Raw genomic sequence first — 25280 nt, 5'->3', positions numbered from 1 at the left:
AGAATGCTCATCCCATGTCTCTGCGTCGTTCTTGAGCTTCATTGTTCTGCCCAGAACGAGTAAAAAATAATAATAATCTAAGTGTTTTCTGGTTATATTTCTGCACAGTTTGACATGTCACCAGTAACTGACTTATGGCACATTCTGTCCCCAGAGTGGCACACTTCTGAAGTGTGTGAATAGCGCATATCTCATTGCTTCTTCCACACCTTCTCCTAGCACAGAGCATGATCATGCTCTAAGTGCAGAAAAAAACAGCCAACATTGAACTACTTATTTGGATTTCCCACCTCTTGGTTGGGCGGGGAGAATGCAGGAGGACTGAACCCACCAGGCTGAATGCTTCTCCTCTCTGCTTCAGACTCGCACGCCTCCTCCACAACTCGGATGGTTTGTTTCCTCCTTTCTCTTTGTACTTCTGCTCCCTGGTACCTTTCTCTTCCCTTTTCCTACTCCATCTCCCACACAATTTCTGTTCTCTGTTGCTTCATTCTATTGAGATGTGGGATTCTGTTTAGAAACTGAGCTGAACCGGGGGACCACCACAACTGTGGGAGTCAGCCACAGTGCTGGGCAGTGCCTTTTTGTCTCCTGGCTTCCCAAAGACAGCCCATTACTGCCTCCTATCACCTCCTCACAGCTCTGCTTCGGTCACGTCCTTGAGCAAACGTAAGGAGGTAGGTGAGTGAAGGAGCAGGCCTGCCAGGCTGCAGCCCCTTGCTGGATTTCATTTCCTCCTCATCTGCTTTGGCCCACCACACCTAACAAGGCCACCCACCCATAGCTGCGGATTCAACCACAGCAGCAGGAAAAGCCTTCCGCCAGCCTTCAAAATACTCCCTCCTCCCCTATCCCAAGACAATTACCTCCCTGTAGAAAACACAATGGGAAAACAAGAAAAAAGAAGGAAAAAAAACAACCCTGGGGAAACTAAAGAGTTCTCACGGTGAATTTTATTTTGTAGCAACAATATAAACATGTGAATAAGAACAGGCATCATTTGCGGGGCTGGCCTCTGATCCAGAGTACCCTGAATCTAGCAACCCGCGCAGAGCAGATGCGGGTGAACCTTCCCCCTGACTCCAGACAACAGCCAAGTTGCATTCCACCAAGACCTTTGTCATGGAAAGACCAATGCTTGAATATCTGCTATTACCAAACTTAAAAATCATGTGCAATTGTGGAATGTATTAACCCCCCCTTCACTCTTAAAAAAAAACAAACCAAAAAAACAAAAAACAGAAAAGGTAGAGCTGCAAACCAGTAAAAAAAAATTGCTTCCAGCTTGCTGAGACTGAAATGGCCTGTTGGACTTATAACTGAAATATCGTTCTAGAGATAACCAAGGGGTTGTGACACAAAGTACTGTATTTACAACTCAAAAATATAACCGTTATGTACTTTAATTTATAGCAAATTTAATACATTAGTGTTTACAAAATAAGATCTGGACTCAACTGAAACAGCGTGCTGCTTAGCAAGTTCTTTTTCCTTCCTCTCACTCCAACTGAAAAGACCAGCAAGCTTAAGAGCTTCTTCTGTGATCCACGCACAACAGCTGAGACGCTGAAAAAAGAGAGCACTTTCTGAATCTCTCAAGGCTGGTTGCTCGATACCTTCTATTACTCAAGCTGTACAGTTCAAACCTTAAGCTGTCCTCTAACAAGTTCCATATATGTCTCATAAAAACTACTCGGCTACTAACCAGAGCACCGGCTAACGTTACAAACCAAAGAATTGTCCATACTACTAGCTCACACAACAGGAAAGAGCAAATATAACTACACATTCAATCTCTTATTTCTAACAGCAAAGCCGCAAACTCCATCACTTGAAGTAAAATACTTCAGTAAGTGAAACAGTACCATACAGTTCAAGAAACATTTAAAAAAACATTTTAATAGTATAAAAAGTTGTTTACCGGTGTTTCTACTATAAAGCTTTGTTCCACAAATCAAAAGTGATAAAATAATTAGGTACGTTTACAGTGATAAGAGACTGCAGTGTAGACATTTCAGCTCACATTTCGCTGAGCACTTGAGTACGACGGACTGTGACTGAATTAATACATACCTATGACGCAGAGCAAACTGCAGACATGAAGTACACACCCAAACGTGGAAATTTACCCACTGCATGGTAACTTACTTCCTTTAGCCCTCCTTTGCCCCTCCAGAAAACACTGCAGGAAAAAACTGTATTCAGACACTAAGGCATATAACTATTTTGACCGCAGGAAAGCAATCTTTATCGCGGGAGGTGCACAGAGGAAAAATGGATGCACACAAATGCAGCATGATAAATTCCAACGCTTTAAGCCCATTATTTTTCCTTAGATAAAATGACATCTGCAAAAGTGAAAATGTACAAAAAATAAAAACTGTCAAATAAATAAGGAATACAGATGTTAATTAAACACATATATAAAGAAACGTATTGGCATACTGTATGCAGTATACGGTATATTCATAGAATCACGTGGGCTGGACAGCACTTAATAAGGAGTCACATTCTGAAGACGTAATCCCTCGTCTCTCCTCCGAAAGACCTTATGGTTTCTGGATATCAGGTGCAACTTCAGTAATTGTACTGAAATTGATTGATAAACTGAAGGTATATCAAGCAGTTACATTTTCACATCAAAATGGGAACCAATAATATGGACTCTTCCATACTCTAATTGGCATCTTCTACGCTCCTGAACTGTAGATAGGTATTCTACTGTAAGTGCGTTACACAAAGGCTGCTGAAACCCTTAAAAGGGATGGAACCATAGTAAGTGTCAAGAACATCTGCTATGATACAGAACCGGGCTCTAGGTCTACCAAACGCTATACCCACATAACATTTTAAACCATGAGATATTTTATGCATTTTCTGTTTTTCCTACAAACATTGTTGCAAACTTGCTGTTTATTTATTGTGTCATGATGTTCGCATTCCTACTTCTCCAAGGATTTGTAATTCTAATGTTTAACAACCAAATCTATGCTAGGTACACTTAAAGTAGACACTGAAATTTCAAGTAAAATGAACTGTAGCCACATCTACTGGACTCTATACACGTCCCGACATCTAGATTTACTTTGATAAGTTATACAAATACATAATACATTCTTAAATAATGTAGACCCACAATATTAATTTGTGAATCTTTCCACGTTATAAAACCACTTTAACAGGAATGTTTATCCACCTGTATTACTGTTTAGTTTGCAGTGTCTTTTGCTTTTCTGTTTCCACAGATTACTGGACCAGTTCTTATGCTTTGGCTATTGAAATCTCTTATTTGAATGAGGCAACACTGGTTATTAAGGCTGTTTTTTCTTCTCTCGTGAAGTTTCATTCCTTATTATGACACTGGTTTCCAGAAGAGGATGACTATCTTGTGTCTTCAGGTTCTGTTTTTATGACCTTCCTTTCCATGCTGTTAAAAGCTGAGTGAGGAAAATCCTTTAAGATACCAAGGCCTTCTGTGTTTAAAAAAAGAAAAGAAAGAAAAAAGATGTTAAAAATACTGCTTGGAAACAAATATATTCTGTTCTTACTTCAAGAAAAAAAAACATCCATGAACTGTATGTATACTAGAAGTTGAAAAAATGGACAAATTCATCCCCTTCCTACTAGGTTTTAACCCAGCTGGCTTATAACCTCAGTTACATTACAGTGATGACAGAGTCATCACCACAGATCTAATTCCACTCTCTCCAGGAGCAGGGATTAGAAAGAGATGCATTCTTCACTAGAAATGTGAAAGGCAAATATTACCTGGTGATTGGAACAGTCAAAAACAATCAAACAAAAAAAACTGAGCTGAGTTTTCAGCACACAAAGACAAGAGATACAAGATTCTTATCTTTCAATAACCTCTTTCCCACTGCACCTTCCAAACTCAGATGGGATTTTATTATTACTCCTAAAGTTGTAAGAATCTCAAGAATCCCTGGCTTTATCTTAGGAGCCAACTGTGAAACTGAAACCGCCCATGCACAAAGGACTCTTGCTGTCTTGTCTGAAACTTCAGACTTTCTCCCACAGCCAAAGGGAAACAAGACGACAAACGTGAGTAGAAGTCAGTGAATGGGACACCCAGTTCAAAGCACACAGCATGATACAAAGTACAGAAAAAGGGCTAGGCAGGATAGAAAGTCTTTTTACGAAAACTACATTTATAGTTTGATTCCTTTATACAGGCTGAAGCCACGTTACAATCAATGACAGACGGCAACTTAAGTATTTAACAGCAGAACTTTGGGTCAATACCTCCTTGAGGACGGAAACGTGCCAGAACTTGTTTCTCTTAATCTAGCGACTGCATCTTCTAAATTTATCCCAAATAACAGTCAATCTGTTTCTAGATTAATAAATAACACCACTCCTGAAGCTCTGCCTGAAGCCTTGGTTAAAAGGTTACATGCAAGAAGTTGCAGACTGAGCTACCTTCTCCACTCAAGCGACAGCTTGCATTGAGCGGTTAATCAAAGATTTTCTAAGAAACAGTAGTTAATTTACAAGGGACATCACTAACCCGAAGACTGGGACTTTGCCTCACCACCAGGGTAAAGCCGGATCAATTCACTGCACAGAGGTTTTCCAACGTGCTGCTCTCCATCAAGTGAAATATGCTGCAGCTGTCTACTGGGAAGATTTGACATCCGGAGATTCAGCGGCCTTTCACCTGGAAGCAGTTCACAGTGAAATATGGGTGCATTAAAAAGAAAGCAATATTAAAAACAACAACAAAAAAATCAATAGAGACTAATTTTATCAGGAATCCTATATTTCAGGCTGTTGGGAAGATTTCTAGCAGAACAAGTGTTATGTGAATATGCTGATATGTAGACTATTCCGCAGGCAGTGGATATTTCTATAGCCATGCAAATATCTTATTCTGCTCAAAAAGCCCACTGAGATCCCAAAAATTCCCAGCGTCACTGCACAATGGATAAATGGTATAAAGCAACTCACACCATCAAGAGCTGGATGCACATGCTTACTATTTCTATGTACTTGTATACTGCACTGCTTGACCAATATACAGAAATGGAAATTGATGTTTTAACTCTTATTTGCTTTCATTCCTTTAGTTTCTCTCTCTACCGCTTCTTAAAAAAAAAAAACCTAGCTCTTAAAAATACAAATAATTAAAAAATTGTCTGGTTGCATTTCTTGTCCATACTTAACATTTTCTCCCATTTCACAACACTCAAACAGAAATCCAAACAGAAACAGGTCAAACAAACGAAACATTCCTAAAATTAATGCAGGCTGGCAAACAGCCAGTTGGTAAATCAAATAGATCACCACAAAACCATAAGCTTTTTGAAGAACAAGCTGCTACAAACATTATGAGAATCTGCTTGCTGCTAAGGAATTTACATAGTAATTTACATAGCCAGCTACTCAAGTTTTGCTCCTAGACCCCACAGATAGTAAAAAAAAAAAAAGAGGGGGGGGGATGGGAGGTAGAGGTACCAACTGCATTATCAGCTTTAACTTCAATCTCCACAAAGGAAGAGAACAAATTAAATACAACATCGTGAACATGCTGCTCTATTTTCAAAACTTAAGATACAACCAGAGACAAGTACTGCCCTCACTAACAGTAGTTCTCCCTACCTTCTTCCCTCCCTGCACGTTACCTGTAGGGAAAGCAGTTTCCCCAGCTACATGACAGTAACAGAGCAGAATCTGGCTGTACATCTGACTGTGTTATTTAGACTGTAAGCACCTTAGGGTAGAGATCTTGTCTTGTCCATTCAGTGCTCAGTGTTCTGTTTGTGCTATACTAGATATATAACACCACCGACAAAGGTTGCGTAACATCAGATGCATTTGCTGACATCAACACTGTGCCTGGAAGCTACCATACCTTGTCCATCAACATTATCTAATGACATGCCATTGGGGCTGTGCTCTTCTGAGTTTTGCCTGTAACACCCTGCGGAAAGACGTCTCTCTAATCCAGCCTGGTTGCAAAGAAACTCCATCTGTTTTGCCATCACCTTTTCAGACTGCAAATAAAGCATACATACATCTATTGAGTCAAAATATGGAAAAAACAATATCAGATGATAAGACTAGCAGCCTAGATGTAGATTTTTGTTGACTCACATGTACAGATGTGTGCTTTACAGTTTCTTCAAATCTATCAAGTAAACAAAGTATTTTTGCACCCATAAAGATGTTCATGCTGTACATCTGAGTCACTCAGGAATGCTTAAAATCCGAGTTGCAGTAGTTCATCCATGCAAAAATGCAACACAAAATTCTGTTCTTAGAAAACACATTGAAAACACACTTTCTGCACTTCAGGGCTGAGAGTTACGTGAAGAGAATCTCAAGAGAAGTGAAAAATAATGTCTTAGCTCTGCTCAAATACATGTATTCACAAAGTATTCCAAGAGCGATGGCAACATCTGCTAAAAACTTATGCCAAGATTTCACCAGACATCTTGGAATCTTTATTTTAAGAAACAGCACTATACAAGCTTAAAAATCTGCCATTCTGAAAGTGTAGGATGACAGTATGTTTGTGGGGGATAAAGGTGCGAAATGTCTGTCTAGAAGAAGAACAAGACCTATACACCTCTAGCGAGTGAAATTAAACAATGCAGCACAACGTGGGAGGAAATGGCGTCTGAATGTTTGTCATTGAATCTAACACCAAGAAAATTCTAACTTTCAATATTATCTTGTTCTTAAGGATGTAAATAAGCGTTTTGCAAAAAAAAAAATCACAAGTCAATAAAGTTTGTTTAGAAGAGCCACGATGAACACAAAGTATGTCAAATGAACACCTAGGATCAACAGGAGAGAAATTTCATTTCTCTCCCAGGTAATTTCTCCTGGTGTTTCAAGTAGTACAGATGCCAATTAAAAAGAAGTGACACCATCTTTCAGAGCACTCAGCTTTTCCTGGTAGATGACCAAAGTCCTGACTTCCCACAGCAGTCTGCTTCTTCTGCATAGTTCAACACTTAAACGTGGTGACAACCTAACAGACCAGAAAAAGCAGAGCTTCTCCAGCACAGCCATGACCCTAGAAGGAGGAGGGTAACGTTACCCAGGAGGGTAACGACACAACCGATAACTTACTCTGCTTAGAGGTCAGCAGGTTCTGCAGAAGAACGCTGACAGCTCAAGCTTGGTCTTGGGATGTAGGTTAAAAAAGAAACTATTTTCAAATTGTTTAATTCCAACTGTGCTTTAATTTTGCTATTCTGTCAGTCCTGTTACTATTTTTGAACTGAAAAGCAATTTTTAAGAGTATAACATTTAAAATTTGACTCCCGCAATCTTTGTTGTTTAATTGAGATAAAGAGAACAGAACTGCGACAATTGTTCTGATTACCACAAAATACCGCAGAAGCTGCGGATCCGTTGGAGCTTAAAACAAATCTCTATTTCACTGTTGTGCAGCAGTGACCAACGACCAAAAGCATGTAAAACCAAGTTCGTTTAATCATTATGTGACACCAGAAATGTAGCATAATTGCTTTCTGATGTAGCAAAATGAACAGGATTTGCATGACTGGACACTGCTTTGCAATAGAAGAATGCAGAAGCCACGGTAACGTATCTAGTCTCAGAAAACAGAAGCGTAGATCCCAAATGTAATCTCACATGAAAATTCCATGATTACATTTGCCTTCAAGGCTAGGATACACTACAGAAAAGACACAGAAACAAACTGGAAACCTGCCTTCATCTATTAAATGCCTCCTGGACACGTGAAAATATCTGGCCTGGTGGAAGTGCAGCGTTATCAAGAAAGGCAATTTATCCTTTTAGACCCAGAGGTTCTTTATTTCCTAAATATAGTGGACTTTCCTCTTAAAAAGAAACGTCAGAACTGAGGATGCCAAGATATCCTACTCTATTTATTCTCTAGATTCAACAAGTTTCCATTTATAGCTAATAACTCAAGAAACACAGCACACACTGTACCAATAGTACCCTACTTGCTCCAACAGGCAATCTCATATTCTCAAGCCCTCTAAACAACATTTTGCCTTCTCGGAGTGAATAAGGTTAAAGCTGTAGGACTGCCAGGACAGTTTCAGAAGGTAATTCCAAATTAAGAGTGATGCAATCACAGGTAAGCCAGGTAACCTTTGAAAATTGAAAGTAACTACTTTAGTCATTGAACCAATACATCAAAATCGATGTACAAAGACATGGCCTGTATTATTCACAGTAGTAGTGCAGTTGGTTTACCTGGGAGTTTAGAGCTGCCGAGTCTTCACTCTTTCCTTTAGCCAAAGCAAGTGGCATTTTGTCTGGCTGATAGAGCGTTTGGACTGCATCCTGGAAGTCAGGATAACCATCCTATTGAATATAAGAAGAAACCAAACACCAAGAGAAAGACATTATTAATTTCTTCTGCACCCCATCTCTCTGTGTACTCAAAAGAAGAACACAAACCAAACAAAATTGACCGTTCTGGACTGGAGTTTAGACGTCTGTGCTAACCACTCCATTTAAGTTTGTGTCCAAAATGCACACAGTCCCCCTACAGTACCCAGTACGCATCTAACAGTACATACAATCTTATTTCTCACAGTTTCAGGTGAACCCAGACTACTGTTGCCACTGACAAAAACTAGCGTATATCAGTTAGGCTTTGCCAGGTAGATTTAGGCCCACCTTTTCTGTCGCTCTTTACGTACAGCAGCCTTGGAGATTAAGAAATCAAATATACACGTAAGTCAAAGACCCAGGCACAGCAGATGGCTATACTAACCTTAAGAAACTGAGTGAAGCCTCCTCAACATACTTCACATGGAAACTATATCAGTGTCACAAAATGAAACACCGCTGTTTCTGGAGGAGCAAAGATTTTAGGTACTCTGGGAAACCAGGATTCAATAGTTCTTTCAGCCTCAAATGATTATGACATGCAAATCTCTTGCAGCTTGCATATGTACAAATAAAGCAAATAAATTTTGTGTGAAAGCCTGCCAGACTTCATTACAATAAATATATTACTGGAGCAATGGCTCATGGTGAGAAACTTATCCTGCTTGGCATTGCAAGGAAGGCTCATGTAAAACAGAGGAACATCCATAAACATTTACAAAGGCAGAGTACAGGAGACTGTGTTAAGATGTGAGAGAACACTGGAGAATTTAAAATAGACTCAAAACTGAAAACAGTGACATTTATAACCGAGTATTCAAGTATCAGAATTACAAGTAACTTAACTTTCATTTTGGCTTCTGGAGGCAAGTGTATGCAAGTAAAAACATCGAGACCTTTCAGAAAAATCATGGGAAAGACTACAAGGTCTATGCAACTGGTAGGCTGCACACTGACCTCAACAGTTGTGGTCAGACCCTCAGTGCAGTGTAATGACAATAAATTATTCCTTATGCTTCAGGAGAAAAAAATAATAATGTGTGAATCATTGCATAAGGCTTTTATCCACCCAACATATTCCCTCGGGGAAAAATAAATACGGTAAGTATGTAAAATTTCATAACCGGGTAAACTGCCACAAAGCCTCATCCTCTAGAAACAAAGACTTTGCAGTGCATTCCTAAGAGCACTGACCATTTTCATACAGTTAGACCTGAATTTGTTTGGGAAAAATCATTGTGTGTAGGAGGATGAAAAAGCAAATACACAAAAACGTATCACCGAGGATCCTATTTTTGCAACCAATCAGGAACACGGTTCTTTACAATGTATCTGTGATCATATGCCAGTACAAAAGCAAAGGCTGTTTCCTACAAGCAGGCCTCCCCGCTTGTTGCTGCGACTGTCACCCATCACTCCTGCGTATGATTCTTTGATGACGATGCAAGTGTGGATCAGCACCTTGGAGACCTTCCATGCCACTGGCTGATCCCATTCTCACTGCCGTGACAAGGACTGGTTAGCAGCAGGTCGTGCTAGGCGATGACCTGCTTCTCACCAAGTCTGCCTCACTGCTCCTTTTCCCTCTCCACACAAGAGGGGCCTGCTTCGTGCAGCACAGCATTTTTGTTTTGCTGTACTGCTGTTCAGTTGTTTTTCAAGAGGCTTCTTATAGCAGATGTTCCCAGTCCCACATGTGCTTTTTTGCTCCCTCTAATGACATTTTTCCTATGCAAACAGTAGACTCTACTGCTTTTGCTGTTTTCAAGAAAAACAGCAAAATCCCACACTTACACTGATTTTCTTTTCAGCTGTCTCAGCAATGACGGAGGTGGGCCTTTTCTCTCTCTCTCTCCCTCCATTTGTACTGGCACCAGGGGAAGATGTTTCCTCACAGCCTCCACTTCTCCCTTCCTTCCTGTGCCCCCCACCGAGCGCTGTGAAATCAGCTTTTGCAAGCCTTCCCCACCCCTCTTGTGCAGCTGAATGGAGATGCTGGCACAGAACAATTCCTTTCTGCCACAAGCCCAGGGACAACAAGGCCACATTCAGTTCTCTCTTTCTCTCCTCTCTCGGCTGTTGGTGTATCCAAGAGGGGAACCCCCATCACTCCCACCACAGAGCGGCACGATGCTGAGCAGCCCCTCCCTCTGAGCCCACTGCGTGATACACCTGTGACTTATTTTGCTTTCTAAGCTGCTGCCCAACAGCTCATCACTTTGAGTGCTGTTGGTACTGAGTCATGGAAGATGACAAAAAAAGGGGTGCCCCTGCTCCACAACACCTATGCCAAAGAGATACAAGAGGAAACAACGGTTCCACCCCGATTAATCTATTCTGCCTTCTCTCCAGAGGAGACTTAGAAAATACAACTCTTTTTATTCTTCTCTTGTAATAAAATCTGGTTCTAAAGCCCAATTCTTTCCACTCCTTTTTTCACTCCTTTTGCACCTTTAGTCTCTCATTTGCCTGGATTTTTTTTTCCCCCCTTCTCCTCTGTACACTTCACTCCCACAGCTTGCCCACCCACTCTGTGAATAAGAGGGGGAGAGCACACAGGGGAAGAGAAAGGCTTTTACAGGTAATTTGATGTAATTCATGGCATATTGTTTCTTTGTAATGCTTATGTGAGTTTCATATTCATAAAGAGGATAAATGTACATTGGCGGCTGTAACCCAGCAATGTTTAAGCTTGCACACACAGCTCTGCTAGCACAAGTGTGACCTCCATAGTTTTTTAGGCTTGTTTTTTTTTTGTGTGTTATTATATTTCAGGAAATTAACTCATCTTGTCTAAGCGATCTATCACAGTATGCAAAAAAGGGTGTGAAATCTTTCCAAATTCAAGCTAGTATTTTAGACCATGCTTTACAAAGGCATCAGTGACTAATGGGCAAAGGAATGGTGAATCAGAATACAGAGGGCAGCCTTAACACGGAAGTGCAAAATTCTTCACAAAAGAAAAAAAGAAAGAAAAGCCAGAGCTAGCAATAGCAAGTCACCTTGTTCTGATCCACTGCATCCAAGTATTAGCATGACAGCAAGCTAACTGAGCCGCAGTGAAGTATTACAACTTCAGAAACAGGATGAAGAGCATTCACTCAGAAAGGAAGAAACAAATTTGCAGCACTTACTGCTATTCTCATTTTACCAAAAACGTTATGTTCTCTTTTCCAAAATGCAACCCCTAAGAGCCCAAGGTATGAGATATAAGAGTGACCTACTAGGTAACACCGCCTCTCCCGCCCTCCCCTATGATGAAAACTCCCTAGTTTGCAGTGTAGCTCAGAATCATAATGCACCACAGTAACGATTTACTTTGGGGAGTTCAGAAGACTCCCCTTGCGCAGAAAGAGGCATTTACATTGATAATGACAGTTGGCATTTCATAGTTATTAATGCTATGTTGTTATATGAAAGTTAATTTAGTTTAAATTTTCTATTTCTTATTTTGGAGACAGTCTTATTTCTGAAACAGTGATTTGCATAATTAAGATGCAAAATTTGCATATGCATTTTAAAACATGACCGTCGATTTTAGATAAAAACAAAAACACGTAAATATCCATTCTCAGAGTTACTGAACTAAATAGTGTCTCGAGAAAGCAGAGCTGCCAGACTCATCATTCAAAAACTAAGAATGCAGATTTCCTAAGGTGGTCCTAGTCTTCCTTTTTCCCACGTTTTTCACTGTTTTGTTATTTTACTTTTTCTTTCAATGAAGATCCTACAGAAAAAAAGCACCTCCCTTACAGCATGTCTCTTCAGTTACTTGCTCATCATCAATTATCACTGAATGAAGGAAAAGCTTTCTAATGCTGAAATCTAATCAACTGTGAAACTCTATTTTAAGCAGAGGAGGAGCAGCTCCCTACCAGCTCTTACCAATTAAGACTAGGCTGGACTAAAGAGAAGGGAGAATCAGGCAACTGTCTTGCAATGTGTTGGTCAAGGTTGGCAATAGACTAAAGTGGATAAAATCATTTTAAAAAGCTTCTACCAGCTCTTTCCTCTGGATTGAAGAGCAGGCATAGGTCCAAGCACACCTCAACACATCTAAATGGCATTACAGCATTATCATCAAAGCTATAAGTAAATTCTCAATGTACACAATGTACACACACAATGTGTGTGTGTGGCATTCTGTAAACTCAAACTACAACCGTACGCAGACTGGTAGAGCTGAAAAAGCAATAACAAAAGAAAAGAACACACCTAGGTACCTATTCAGAGCTGCTTTTTCAAAGCTAAGTGCTCCCACTGCGGTTTGCCACACAGGAAAAGCCCTTGTACAGGTAACAAAGCACCGTGCTGCTGAAAAAAGGAAAGCCTTGCATTTGGTGCATCGTTTACCCCAGATTGTGTTGCACATTCCAGAATGCTATAAGGCTTTCCTCTTCAGTTAAAGAATATCACATATCTGCATGACGTGCGATTCTAGCTCAGTCCCAGGTAACATTCTAATGTGCATTTATATCTGCACCTCTTGGAGCAGGCAGCACAATAAAAATCCCCACAACACTACAAGTGAATTAGAGACCCATGTATAAATTAAACAGCCATTTGTTTAAAAAATGAGAAAGGAAGATCCGCTACTCTTACAAGTTACAGAGGTAAACATATTTACAATGATTTATTTATTTGTTTATTTGAGCACGTGACTTTTCAAAAGCCTTCAGATTTACTCTCCAGCAGCGCTAACTTCAGAAAAAGCAGAACACAAATTTCCCTACGCAAAACCTTGTGCAAGTGCATTTATCAGCCAGGTACACACATGCTTTAGGCCCAAAACCAACTGCAAAACCCAGCAAATTAATACGTACAAGCAGAACCATGACATATACAGCTTTTAGCTAGCTTTTGACTTTTCTGTAGTGCCTCTCCTGTAACTTCTAGCACAGTCACAGCTCACTAATATTCCCCATCAACCTGTATCCAGAACTCTGGATTCCGGACACAATCAGAAGTTGACTCAAGCAACTTAAAAACAAACAGAAGAAGAGAAAAAAACACACAAACAACTAAACCACTAAAAATCCACCCCACCTAACACTGACATCAAAGCAAGAGGCCTTATGGGAAGACACCTCCTATAGCGCTTGAGTTTGTCCCACCACAGGATATCACTCAGTCCCATTCCTCCTCCTCCTAATACATACTGAGGGCAACACATTGAGAACATCTTTACCATAAAGCTAATCCTGCTCTTTACCCCTGCTCCTACAGATTTCTCCAACAAGCATTTACATTTTCAGAGGCTCCGGCAGTGTTTCTCACCCTCTCCCTCAGACCCATCAACTGTCTTCCAAGTATTTTTCTGACAAAGCTCCTTCAACAGATCCCTTCAAAATAAAAATAAATTTTAGCACACATAGATTGAAATATAGGAGCCAAAATACTATACCTCTATCTTGATTCTCTTTGGTGACAGTTCATCCCTTTCTCCACATTTAGATCTAGAAGAGAAGACATTTGCTATTAGTAAACAGAAGATTTGCGCTGACCACCAGAAATAATAATAAGAAACAGTCAAGAAAAGAAAAAAGTAAGGCAAGAAGTCAGATGCACAGAAAAGCATCCAATTCAGTTGGACTCAGCACTAAAAGCTACTTGAGCATAGAGGAAAAGAATACAAGTGCCTTGTGTTGTTTTCAGAAGTGTCAAAAGGCTCATGCACTCTCCCGAACGGAAAGGAAATCTGCTTGAGCATAGAGAACCATAGAAACGCCTTTTACTTTGACTACCCAGAATGGATTTGTATTTACATATAATCAGCATGGAAGGAAGGAGAGCAAAAGGAAACCACAAAAAGCCCCCAGAAGTGTTATGAAAACATACTTTGAAAGGATATTGCAATAAAGGTCGGAGTTAAAATTTGAAAGCAATATACAGAAAGTATCTCAAAGTAATAAATATGATGGAAAGTTCACTTTTAATTGTAATCAGAAGCTATTAAGCCTTTGCTATTACTCCATAGCAGTTCACCTAACAGAACATTAACAACTGAAATTAGGACTCGGCTTCAGTTTTTTCTCAAACAAGTTTGTAAGACACTCCCTATGTTCTTATCTTTCTCATTCCCTGGAAACCAGCAAACTCAATCAGTATATTTAAAAACAACGACCAGCAACAACAAAAAACAACAAAAACCACTCCACATTGAGAAGCTTTTGGCTACTCTGTCTATTCACGTTAACCCTGAAATACTCAAATGCCTCAAATACTTGAAACGCAACCCTCTCAGATGCCCTTCCACCCGCACTATCATTGCAAAACCTGGAAAACCTGAGAACAAATAAAAAGATGATTCAAGACAGCTGAATCTTAGCAGTTTAAAAGCTTCAGGACTTAAATAGCATTTTCCTACCTTCCTTGGAAGAGCACTTTGCTAGCTAGAGAGCAAGAAGAAAGCGTCTCTCGTGCTTCAGAAGAAATGCTGTGAAACTGATTAAGTGAAGGTCTTTTGAGTTAATTAAAGCCTTACTTGGTGGTCCTGTAAGTATACTTGTACGTAACTTCTCGAGAGATTTGCCGAGCTAGTGCGAAGAGTTCATCTCTCCTGGTCAGCAACGCATTATCTTTCACACACAGCTGAGCGGCTGCTTCATTAACTGTTAGCTGGAAATTAAACACAAAAACAGATCTGTGATTCTGTATAGTTTCACCTGCTATCTTTGTCCCCTCTTCTGAAATAATGAAAGATTTCAATGGCAAGTAAGATTACTTTTAATTGTAAACTAAACCCTGGAGGGTTTCTTCAATTTATTTATATCCTTAACACACATAAGCTTCTGAGAAAAGATACAAATGCAGTCGGTGCATTGAACGTTCTTTAAAGTAAAACATTACTTCAATACTCTCAATGTGCTCTGCCTGTGCCTCAACCCAGCATTAATTAAATCTCTGTATAAAACAGGAGCTCTGAACGTTCACACTGGTTGGCTCCCCAAGCCTGGTTTACAGGGAGTACTATTTTTATAACCGCAATATGCCCCGGACTTGAAAAAAAAAATCTGACAGTGTGGGTACAGATGGCTTTCCCTGGTGAATACAGCATACATTCCGTAGAAGGTGATGGTTTAAGAAATGATTAAACTTTTTTTAGCGATGCTTCTCACCCTCGTGTTTGTGAAGACTATCTTCAGACATGAATCAAATGTAACTAGTTTCAAGGATGTTTTTCCCCAAGCCTGCTGGGACACATTTCTAGTGTCTCTGCTGCTGGCAATAGTTTGATAAAGAGGAAAAAAAAAAAAAGCCCCAGGGCTCAAAACGATTTCATAATGCACTTCAGAAGCCTATAGAAAGTGGTGATACTGCCAGCAATTGCAACGGCTTAACAACATCGCTGTCTGAAAAGCACACCATCAACTCTACGGACAACCAACAAAACTACTAACGTAACAAGAAAAACCAAAACTGGAATGCTGGAAAAAAGATTCCTCCTGCTACTTCCACAGCAAACAGGGGCTGATGAGACATTTTCACTTCTTCCTCAACTAAAGAACAGCCAGAACAGCCAGCAATCTTCACAAGGCATAACGGCAACAGGGCAACGTAATAATACTACAGGTCCTTTTTGCAGAGTGCACACCAATCTTTATTTTTTGAAAGGAAGCTTCTCTGCACGGGCTCTGCTTCTCACAGGTGAGCACAGCCTCAGATCGGCTGCTGCCGTCAGCAATACATTCTGTGTTAGTCTCAGGGTAGCGAACATTAGAAGTCAGCTTGGTTTTTCAAGCACGCTGAGCATATTCGAGAAGGCTAGGACACGCACTCTTTTACCTCGCTATCTATCACACTGCAGAGTGCTGCTCTTGAATTAAATGGGAGGTCGACAGCTCAGCTGAACCACTGCACCTCCATCCCTGAAGGATGGAAGCTGTCACACGACACGAGCAGCACACAAACACGCCATCCTCAGGCAGAGCTCTTGATGTCAGCCAAAAGAGAAATTTAGTCTAACACCACGCTAGTTCTCCAGGGAGGATGAAAAAATATACGCATCAGCAGAGCTGAGATTCTCTCAGCAGCCAGCGCCCAGTGAAACCTCACAAGGAACGGAACTGATGTTCTTGATATTTCATAAGCATTTTTTCCTCTTCTTCAGCATAAAAGCCTCTGATCTGATGAAGACATTTCCTGTGATACCTGAATGCTAAGCGGAGCACGAACACATCTTTAACAGGCCAGCTGGATATGCGGCCTGAACTCTGTGCAGTCTCTGCGCAGACAAAAAATGCCCCACAGAGATCAGATGCACAAGGGCAGGAAGCTGAAGCCGAACCTGTGCAACATCTCTGGGTTACTATGTTCCTGCAGAATAACAGACTAAAATAACCAACTATTACCCATTTGAGAAGAACTGTTGCTATAATGGCTACCTGTTTCAGAAAGAACACAGGGAAAAAAATACAAAAATAAAAGGTTAATACAGCACCTATGGCAAGAATTACCATCCAAAGCAGGCACTAATTTCTGTCAGAGTGATAGCTATTACTTTGCACAGGATGAATAATATGGCTAATGTTTACAATATAATTCCAAGTATTTTTTTACCCTCAATAAAGGTTGCAAAGAGCTGAAATGGCTGAACAAGCTTTGGATACTTGTAGACAAATGCTGTTTATCCTAATACATAAGAAAAGACAAATGTTTGTTTGTTGGTTTTTCCTGGTTTCTCCTCTGAGGTCAGATCCAGACTACTGAATTGCATCACGGCTTCCTGACTTTTCAGGAGGCACAGTCCTGCAGTGAGAAAGTACTGTCTGCCTGAACAGCACGATTCTGTACGCTGGAAGCCTTGATGACAGAGCAGTGCGCGACCACACAAGCTCTACAGAGGAGGAGGGGTACATTTCCATCTGATGGGGTTCACAGTCTTCCCCTCCTTCTCCTCCATTCTCCCTCCCCCCAACTATTATCACATAATTAAATACTAAGCCATACTGTTTTGGTGAGTCAACAAAAGAAAAGGGAAGACACTGAGACAGAATTTATTGCTTGTATTTCTTACTCCTGTTTCTCACACTATTAAACAGGATTTTTTCAGTTTTATAGGTACCCAGACAAGTACTGAAATACCAACACGCAAATTACAGATCTGACTCAAACATGGAAGAGTCAGCAAGTGCAAGGGCATGCCTCACACGCATCCTTCCTTCACTCCAACTTTAAACATGACTTGCTCTCCCTGCCTGAAAAGCTGTGCAACGCCGAGACAATGGGATGGATTAAGGAGAGCATGTTTACTAGCTTTGGAACCTCTTCGTTTCAAAGATTTTGCATTAGATTTTGGGTTAGATAAGAGCCTTACACAGATAATGCTACCAACAGCACATACTTTCAGAACAGCTCAGCAGTTCCAGTTCTCAGTGGTCTCTAATGGCTGCTCAAGCTCTTTGGGATACCATAGTGTTCACAGTTAACAGAATACTCTCAGTAACTTACCACCAAGTTTAAGGCAAAGTTGCATGCAACTCCACACTGCTTGAGGAGTCAGAAGTACCCTGATCTTTACCTTAAGAAGCTATCCACTACTCAGGCTTTTTAAATTCACTGAGAAGTTTATTCAGTTCTTCATTGCCAGCCGCAAGGAGAAACTCTGAACCACGAGGCAGAAGGACAGTCGTGGAATGTTTTAACGTGTGCAGAAGCACCATATCCAGACAAGCAGAAACTCACCTCCCTGGCTGTTTAAGGTCCTTCCTTCTGAGCAGCTAATTGCTTAAGCCATTGAAAATAAAAATCCATTGAAACTGAATTCACAAAAAGCAAACTCTGGTTTACCAAACTGTAAACAAAAAATAGTCTCAGTGGTCACGTAGTATCTGTGTCTTTTGTGCTTTAAAGCAGAAACGAGAGAAAACTGTTCAAGACAAAACTGTGATATCCAGCCTCTGTAACCAAACAGTAAACCAATTATGAGCAAATTCCTCTTGTTTGCATGTGTGCAGTTCCCATCAAGTTCAGTGAGGCCTCGCATGCGTAAGTGAGGCATAAGTCAACCACATACTCCTTTGATCCCGTGCCCTTAGTCATAATAGCAATAGAAATATTTCCTAAAGCCAAACCATGCTCTCATTCCAGCTTTAAACATGGTTTTACAATGATGCAGTAAAGATCTGAAGAGCTGCACTAAGACAAAGTCATAGGGCAGAGCGATCCTCCTTTCTTCCAGATCTTTGGCACCCTGCTCCTCCAAATGAGCACCCACTACTCACACCACCGACTTTGGATTGCCACTCCTGAGCCCAGCACACCTAACACACACTGACCCACTGACCAGCCCAGTGCCCACCTTGCATTGCACTGCTGCACGCCAGGAAACTGTCCGAGGAGAAGTCTGCCCAGATTTCAGAGTATTTTCTTCAGCCACTCTCCCAGAAAGAGATCGAAAAAGCGCACAGCTGTAGATGCTGCACTGTAGGCCTTGACTGCGCCCATCCTCACATGAGGAGAATCCCTTTCTCCCAGTCCTGCCTCTGCAGCAACGGGACACCTACACAATTAAGCCTCCCAAATCCTGCCTCCACCTCACAAGCCACGTGTTCTGTTACAGGAGAGACTTCTGCAAGGACGGGGAGAAAGGCTACATTTACATTTGTTCTTGTACATTGGAATTTTATATATTACATGCACAGACACAGTCACAAGCGAAAGCTGTGCAACTGAAACATGTAGTACAAACACGACTGGCTACTGACAAGAACCGATGAAGTGCCTCCCTGCTCTGCTGTTCAAGTCCTTGTAAAGTCACTGCTAGTAACGTGCACTGCATTCTAAGTGAAAATACATAAGCAGAAATGTAAAGAATAAGTCTGTTTCCTTCTGCCCATGTCCATAAAAACAGAAAGAGAATCTTGTTTCATGGGTAGAACTATGGGTAACACACCTACCAAACTTCCTTTTGTAGTGAAAAAAGGGTAAAGCCAGTACAGCTTTTTTGGCACTCCTGTTGCATAAACACTGCCTTCCCTTTTGGGAACTCAGTCTCACATGCCAAATTTTAAATCCAACTGAAATTTTGCAATCTCTGTTAACTGCAAAAAATGCTGATGCAGCATTCATATCAACAGTTGTTTTGGCACTGCTTTGACTTAATGTTTGTTCTCCTCTTGTACTGTACTTTGGCATTAGGGAACTATTCCCATCACAGACACACCTATTGCATTACAACATATGCAGCATGAGCCTCAAGAAAGCCATAATCGAAGCAAAGGAGGCCTGCACGGACTGTTAAGGACAGGAAGGAACAGATACTATGCAGGTATTGATGGAAAAAACTTCGGTCACCCATCATTATTGGAGACAGTCACAGTTCCTCCTCACAACTCTCACTGTCTGCACTTTGCTTGGCTGGCCCAAGATCACTGTGCTCCCTGAAAAACGTGCCATAGGTTGTACCACTAAGCTTCATCCTAACCCAAACACCACAAAAACACCCCACCAGGTTTGGGAACCTCATCTGCAGAACCCTTTTTACTTCACATAAGCTACAGAGAAGGGTCTAGAGCTGAGGAAAGAGAGCAGAGTGTAGCAACCGAGCCAGGCCATTCTGTTATCGGACGCAAGCTATCTTAGTTATTAGCCTTCTAAACAACCAGCCTAGCCTCAAAGGTGCCAGGGAATATAAAGACAAGACTGGTTTAAAAACGTGCTGACTGCCTAGAGTCCGTAGGAACACGCTCAGTGCAACACCAGTTTGCTATTTCAGCGTTTAAATCCTCTGTCTGGAGGACTGTAGCAGTGACTGAGCAGTCCGATGACATAAAGCTGAAGTCATCAGTGCGCACACATACACACATCCCCCCAGGAAAGGGTGTTTCTTTTTCACCCAAGACTTCTATTCCTGGGCAGAGCTGGCGACGTCTCTTGCAAGACACACAACTCTCATTATCCAGTCAAAAGTGCCCATATAGAAAGTGTATTCTATAAACAGCATCTCATATAAAGCGCAGGAATAGGGGAGGAAGCCCAGTGCTGCTCAAGGGACTTTACCTCGTGGAGAGTAAGATGCTTGCCATCCTTTCTTTTCGAGTCAAATCTGCCATATATTGCACTGTACTTCCTGATTTCCTCCTCTTTGTGAGGGTCCTCATCGCTCATCTCAAAGATGTGACCAATCATCTTTGCCAGTTTCTTATTTGTTTTCAGTAACTCCTTGACTTCATTCAAGTCACTTTTGGGCAAGGAGGGAACCATACGTTCCACGCATTCGGCAACTGACAGAGCAGCAGCGGCATCCAGTGTCTCACTGTTCTCCTTTGGTGAAGCGGGAGAGCCGAGGTCAGCCGGGGAAAGGCTATGTTCGCTCTCTGTAGTGTGATGTCCCTGCCAGAGTCTCGGCTCGCTGCTGCTCTGTAGCGATAAGCTCCCCACCACATCAGATTTGCTTGCACCCACGCTCTGCACACAAGTTGTGGCAGCGCATTTGGGAATCTTCAAGTGAGGCTCTCTGGTACCGCTGCTCCGCTCATAACTACTGCAGGATATCCCCAGCCAAGCAGGAGACCCTTCTGGCAGTTTATATATTGGAATGCTGCTGACTGGTAAGGAAGTGAGAGGCTGGTTAAAAAGCCCGGGGTTTGTGACCCAGTCCCTCAGGGCCTTCTGCAGCCGTCGGACATGAAGCGGCTTGCTCGCCATGCCTACCAGAGCCATTATCTCCAAAAACTCTTCTTCACCTGCTTCACAGAGCTGCTGGACATCATCACCACCCTGCTGAATGAAGGCATCGAAGTAGAACAAGAGATTTGCTTTTTGTAGTATTCGATACAGCTGCAATTCCCCAAGGGTTCTGGGTAGCGCTGACGCCATCACGGATGACAGAACCTGCAGACAGTAAAAGCAGGGAGAAGATGAACACACAGGAAGAAGAACGCCGACACTCAGATGCATTCCCCCCCGCATCCTTCCTTAAGACTGTCAACTGAAAGGATGGGATTTTTTTCTCTCATTACAAGAACACATATGGAAATGATAAAATTGGTGATAGTACCCTTTTTTGTTGACCAGTTAATATCTTATCAAAGAAGAGACTCAGTTGAAACATTTGTGAAAAAACAAATCAGTAGATAGTTGCAATGCACCTACAAAGAAGATGATTCAAACACGAAACCAGCTTGTTTTCAGCATTCCCACTTCATGTTTGTTCCCAAGAATGTCATTCACTATTGCTCACTGCTTCTACTCTTTTTTTTTTTTTATATATCTGCAGATCAAAACGATCACAAAACAACCCAAGGAATTGCTGAATACTTGATCCTCTGAAGAAAAAAAAAACAAACATCAGTTTTGATTCTCCTTAATTCATAAATCATCTTCCTCCATAACAGTTTGGAGGACTGTAAGAGGAAAGCAGAAAAAGAAAGCAATGCTTCACGGAACCCCAGAGAATTACGGAAGCTGGATCAGTGAGGGGTTGCTTCGGAACCAAGCATTTCTACAATTGTTACCACCTCATATAAACTGGACCTAATGCCTCTGCTGATCTTAATTACAGTAGCAACATCCACAAATGAAACAAGAATTCTGATGGATTCCAACACATGCACATAAAAAAACGTTACTTTGAATTCACCTGCCCGTTCCATCTGCTAACAGGAGTGGGTCATCGATACATACGAGATGAAATACCACTCGGCCATACAGCAATTGCACTCCAAAGGTTCCCAAGAGACAAATAGCAGCAGTCGCCTGTCCTTATTGCTGCTGAAAAGCCATTTGTACAGGTTTCAACTTCCGAGAAGGGTGTCTCCGTAAAACCCATGTTATCCACAATAATCCCGCAAATAAGAAACCCTTCAGAGAACTCTAAGATCTCACGCTTACACGGTGGCTTTCACAACTACAAGCAGATAATTTCCAGTATTAGTGTATTAAGCTAAACCACCAATCAATAAGGCCTAAAGTATGCAATTTGCAGTTGGTTCTGAAAGTAGCAGAACTAAAAACACAGAGCTGGTCTGCTAGCATTACTCTGCCTCCACTACCACACCGTGCTTCAAAAGAAAACACAGTAATACCCCAAAATCAGCACTTAGAGAACACATTAGGGGGAAACTGGTCTCATGACATGCAAAAAAATATATATCCACAGCACAGGACTGACAGAAGAATAAACGTATCTTTACGTATCTACTAGCAAAAACTAAAATTAGCAGGCCAACAGACTTCACAAAGATGCGTATGGCAGTGACAGGATACATATAAACTATCTCTCCAGGAGAAAAAAAAAAAGGCCTGAAAAATAAAAGAGCTGCACATCTCCTCCTTTAAAGTTCTGTAAAGCAGAACTGACAGCAATAGCTGTTTGCATGTGAACAGCCACCCCAAGGGCCTGCTGCTGGGACCAACACCTACCAGGCTGCGCGCTTGGAAACTCCGGGTGAAACTGGAAACACAGAAGAGCTGTGTATTTTCAGAAATAGAGCTGAACCGTTGAAAATTGTTAATTGTAGAACAACAGTTAAGTACTGTCTACGTTCAAACATGCAAGTAGCAGCAAGGAAAACGAAGCACATCGCTTTAGGTAATCCTTTAAGCAGTACATAATTCTGTATTTTAAAAATTGTCATTGCTTCTCAGAAGTTCTTAGTAAAACCCTCCCGTTCCATACAGACTTTGACAAGACAAACAAAACTAACAGCCTACGGATCAGCGGTCCTTCAGTGAACTGCTCCTACCCTCCTGCTTCACATGATGTTGCCTTTCTCTTACCAATACCACAAATCAACTTGTTTATATAACTGCTACAAGAATACCCATTTTTTCAGAGAGACATCCATCTCTGCACCGAATCTACATAAATCTACATAAATGGGCTTTGTGCAGAGAACCAAATCGAATTCTGAGACGAAGGTGGCAGTGAAATTACACGCAGCCCTATTGCTCCAGGCAAGGCATGGAGCTAATTTTTCCAGCCCACGGGCTGGAAGAAGCAGCCACAGCCCATGAGCAGACTTTACCTAGAGGCTCTAATCAACAAATCTCCTCATGACAGATAAAACTGGATTAATATGTACTATGGAGGCGTCAGCAACGAGTCCACAGTTCAGACTGCGCCGAGGTTTGCATTTAAAGCAAGACTGAAATCCCCCCGTTTCATACTTTGAAGACCAATTCTGCTTTCCAAATTTAGTACAGTAACTCCTCAGAGGGCCACGCAAATTTTCCATTTAAGATTGCTTCTAATTTCCGCAGAGCAGACATTTCTAAACACACTCCCTTTTGACCTCCCTTCTCCTCTCATCAAGCTGAGCTCCTTCAGTTGGGCCGCGCTCACCCCAACCGCATCCCGAGCACTTGGGAGCTTTCCCAACAGGACGGCCCCGCTCGCTGCCAGCTGTGCTGCCTGCCCAGCCTCTCCCGGCCTGTCCCCAGCTCAGCTCTGCGCAGCCAGGGAGGCAGTGAGCTGGTCGACCTGGAAAAGTGAGACGAGGGACAAACAGGAGGACAAGCAACAAGGGTTTGCTGAGACAGCGGTGTGGCATTCCCAGAATCAGGAGCCCCTAACCTGGAGGACACGGTGCTGCTATCGCTGCTCGTCTATCGGGCAACACCAGCGGCAGGGCGCCCACTCATCGAGGTACCAGTGCTACCCATCTTTCAAGTGATGTTTAAACATCTTCTCTGAGACCCAAAGGAGTGCTTTTCAACCTTGTTACCATTTCCAAGAGCAGCAGGGACAGCGCTTTTGGGACAAAGGGTAGGCACGAGGAAGGGTTATGCAATGGGCAGACACTGAGAAGCAGACACCGCAAATTGCGTATGCTCCTCGGCAGGGAGAGCACCTCGGGAGGCCCTGGGGCACCAGGGGCATTCCTTTTCCTCCTCTTCCACGGCCTGCTTGGTAAGCCTGCTCAGCGGCCACCCCGAACAAGCTGTTTTGGGAGCAGCAACCTGGGAGGCTCCTCTGATGCCAACCTGAATCATATGAATCTGCCGAGCGTGTCCAGCTGCCAGCCCTCACAGCAAAAGGCCGCAATGCGAGGCGAGCGTAAGGGCTGCAAGGATACACGCACGGACGTGGCGGCGGTGGCTGGGCTGGGGCTTCTGCCCCTTCACTACTCCTGTCCGTGGAGCGAGGGGTGTGGGAACACGCAGGGAAGCGCTCGTCCTTTACATTTTCCACGCGCAGAACAACGAAGCTAGGAAATTCCCCGTAACAGAAAAAGCTGTTCGAAACGCACGTCGGGCTGCGCGCCGTGCCAGCCGCACAGGAACCAGGAAATCACGGCTCAGACCCGCACTCTGCCCTGGCGCTCTGCTCCACGCCTCCTCCCTCGCCCCCGCCGCCCCCACCCCACGGCTGACCGCAGCGGCGGCTCTGGGAGCGCAGGGAAGCGCAGCAAACACCGCGCACCGCGGCAGGGCACTGCCCGCTGCGTGCACCCCTCCACGGCCGCTCCCGCGGCGCCCGACCCAGCCGCCTCTTCGGAGGCACCGCTTCACGCCGACGGGGCCCGATCGTCACCGATTCAATTAGGAGAGTGGGAAACACCGCACTCCCGTATTTTAGGCAAAAGACATTATTTCATAATGCGTCTCGATCACTTGGGGCGTTCTGAAGTCTCTGAAGACGCGCCGGGTTCGGAGCTGAGCGCTGCGCTTTGCATATTCATCGCCTTTTGCAGCGTTTCCAGAGGACTTTTCGCAGGAGAGGAAAATTACACGGAGCTGCAGCAGCAGCAGCGAGACTTTGCAAATTAAACAAGTCTCGTCTGGCTCCGAGATGTGCCAAAACACAGCCTCGCGCGCGGGCTCCCTGCTCGGGTCCCGAGCTGTATCTCGCCGCAACTCCGAAGTGCCCGAAACACGCGGCAATCGCGTGAGGGCACCGCACCGCACCCGCACGAGAGCGGCCCGAGCCGGCCCGGCCCCGCCGCCCGCCCCGCACCGCCCGGCTCACCTCCGCC

The 25280-nt window shown here is 42.7% G+C and overlaps 2 protein-coding genes across 2 annotated transcripts in view; one reads left to right on the top strand and one right to left on the bottom strand.

Annotated features, from left to right (window-relative positions):
* Window positions 936-21195, bottom strand: NAB1 (NGFI-A binding protein 1; the record flags this gene model as incomplete). Its single annotated transcript, XM_021400407.1, is given in 7 exon segments — window positions 936-3473; window positions 4529-4678; window positions 5873-6014; window positions 8221-8331; window positions 13766-13817; window positions 14846-14979; window positions 20362-21195. Coding segments are annotated over 7 exon segments (1500 nt in total). The 3' UTR covers window positions 936-3381.
* The window catches only part of LOC110399676, a 12286-nt gene continuing 11354 nt past the window's right edge, over window positions 24349-25280 (top strand). Inside the window, exon 1 of the mRNA XM_021398770.1 lies at window positions 24349-24452. Coding sequence (XP_021254445.1) covers window positions 24349-24452 — 104 coding nt within the window. The remainder of the gene's footprint in view (window positions 24453-25280) is intronic.

The sequence above is a fragment of the Numida meleagris genome, chromosome 5 (assembly GCF_002078875.1).
Source record: "Numida meleagris isolate 19003 breed g44 Domestic line chromosome 5, NumMel1.0, whole genome shotgun sequence".
NCBI lineage: Eukaryota > Metazoa > Chordata > Aves > Galliformes > Numididae > Numida > Numida meleagris.
This window is presented reverse-complemented; position numbering and strand designations above follow the sequence as displayed.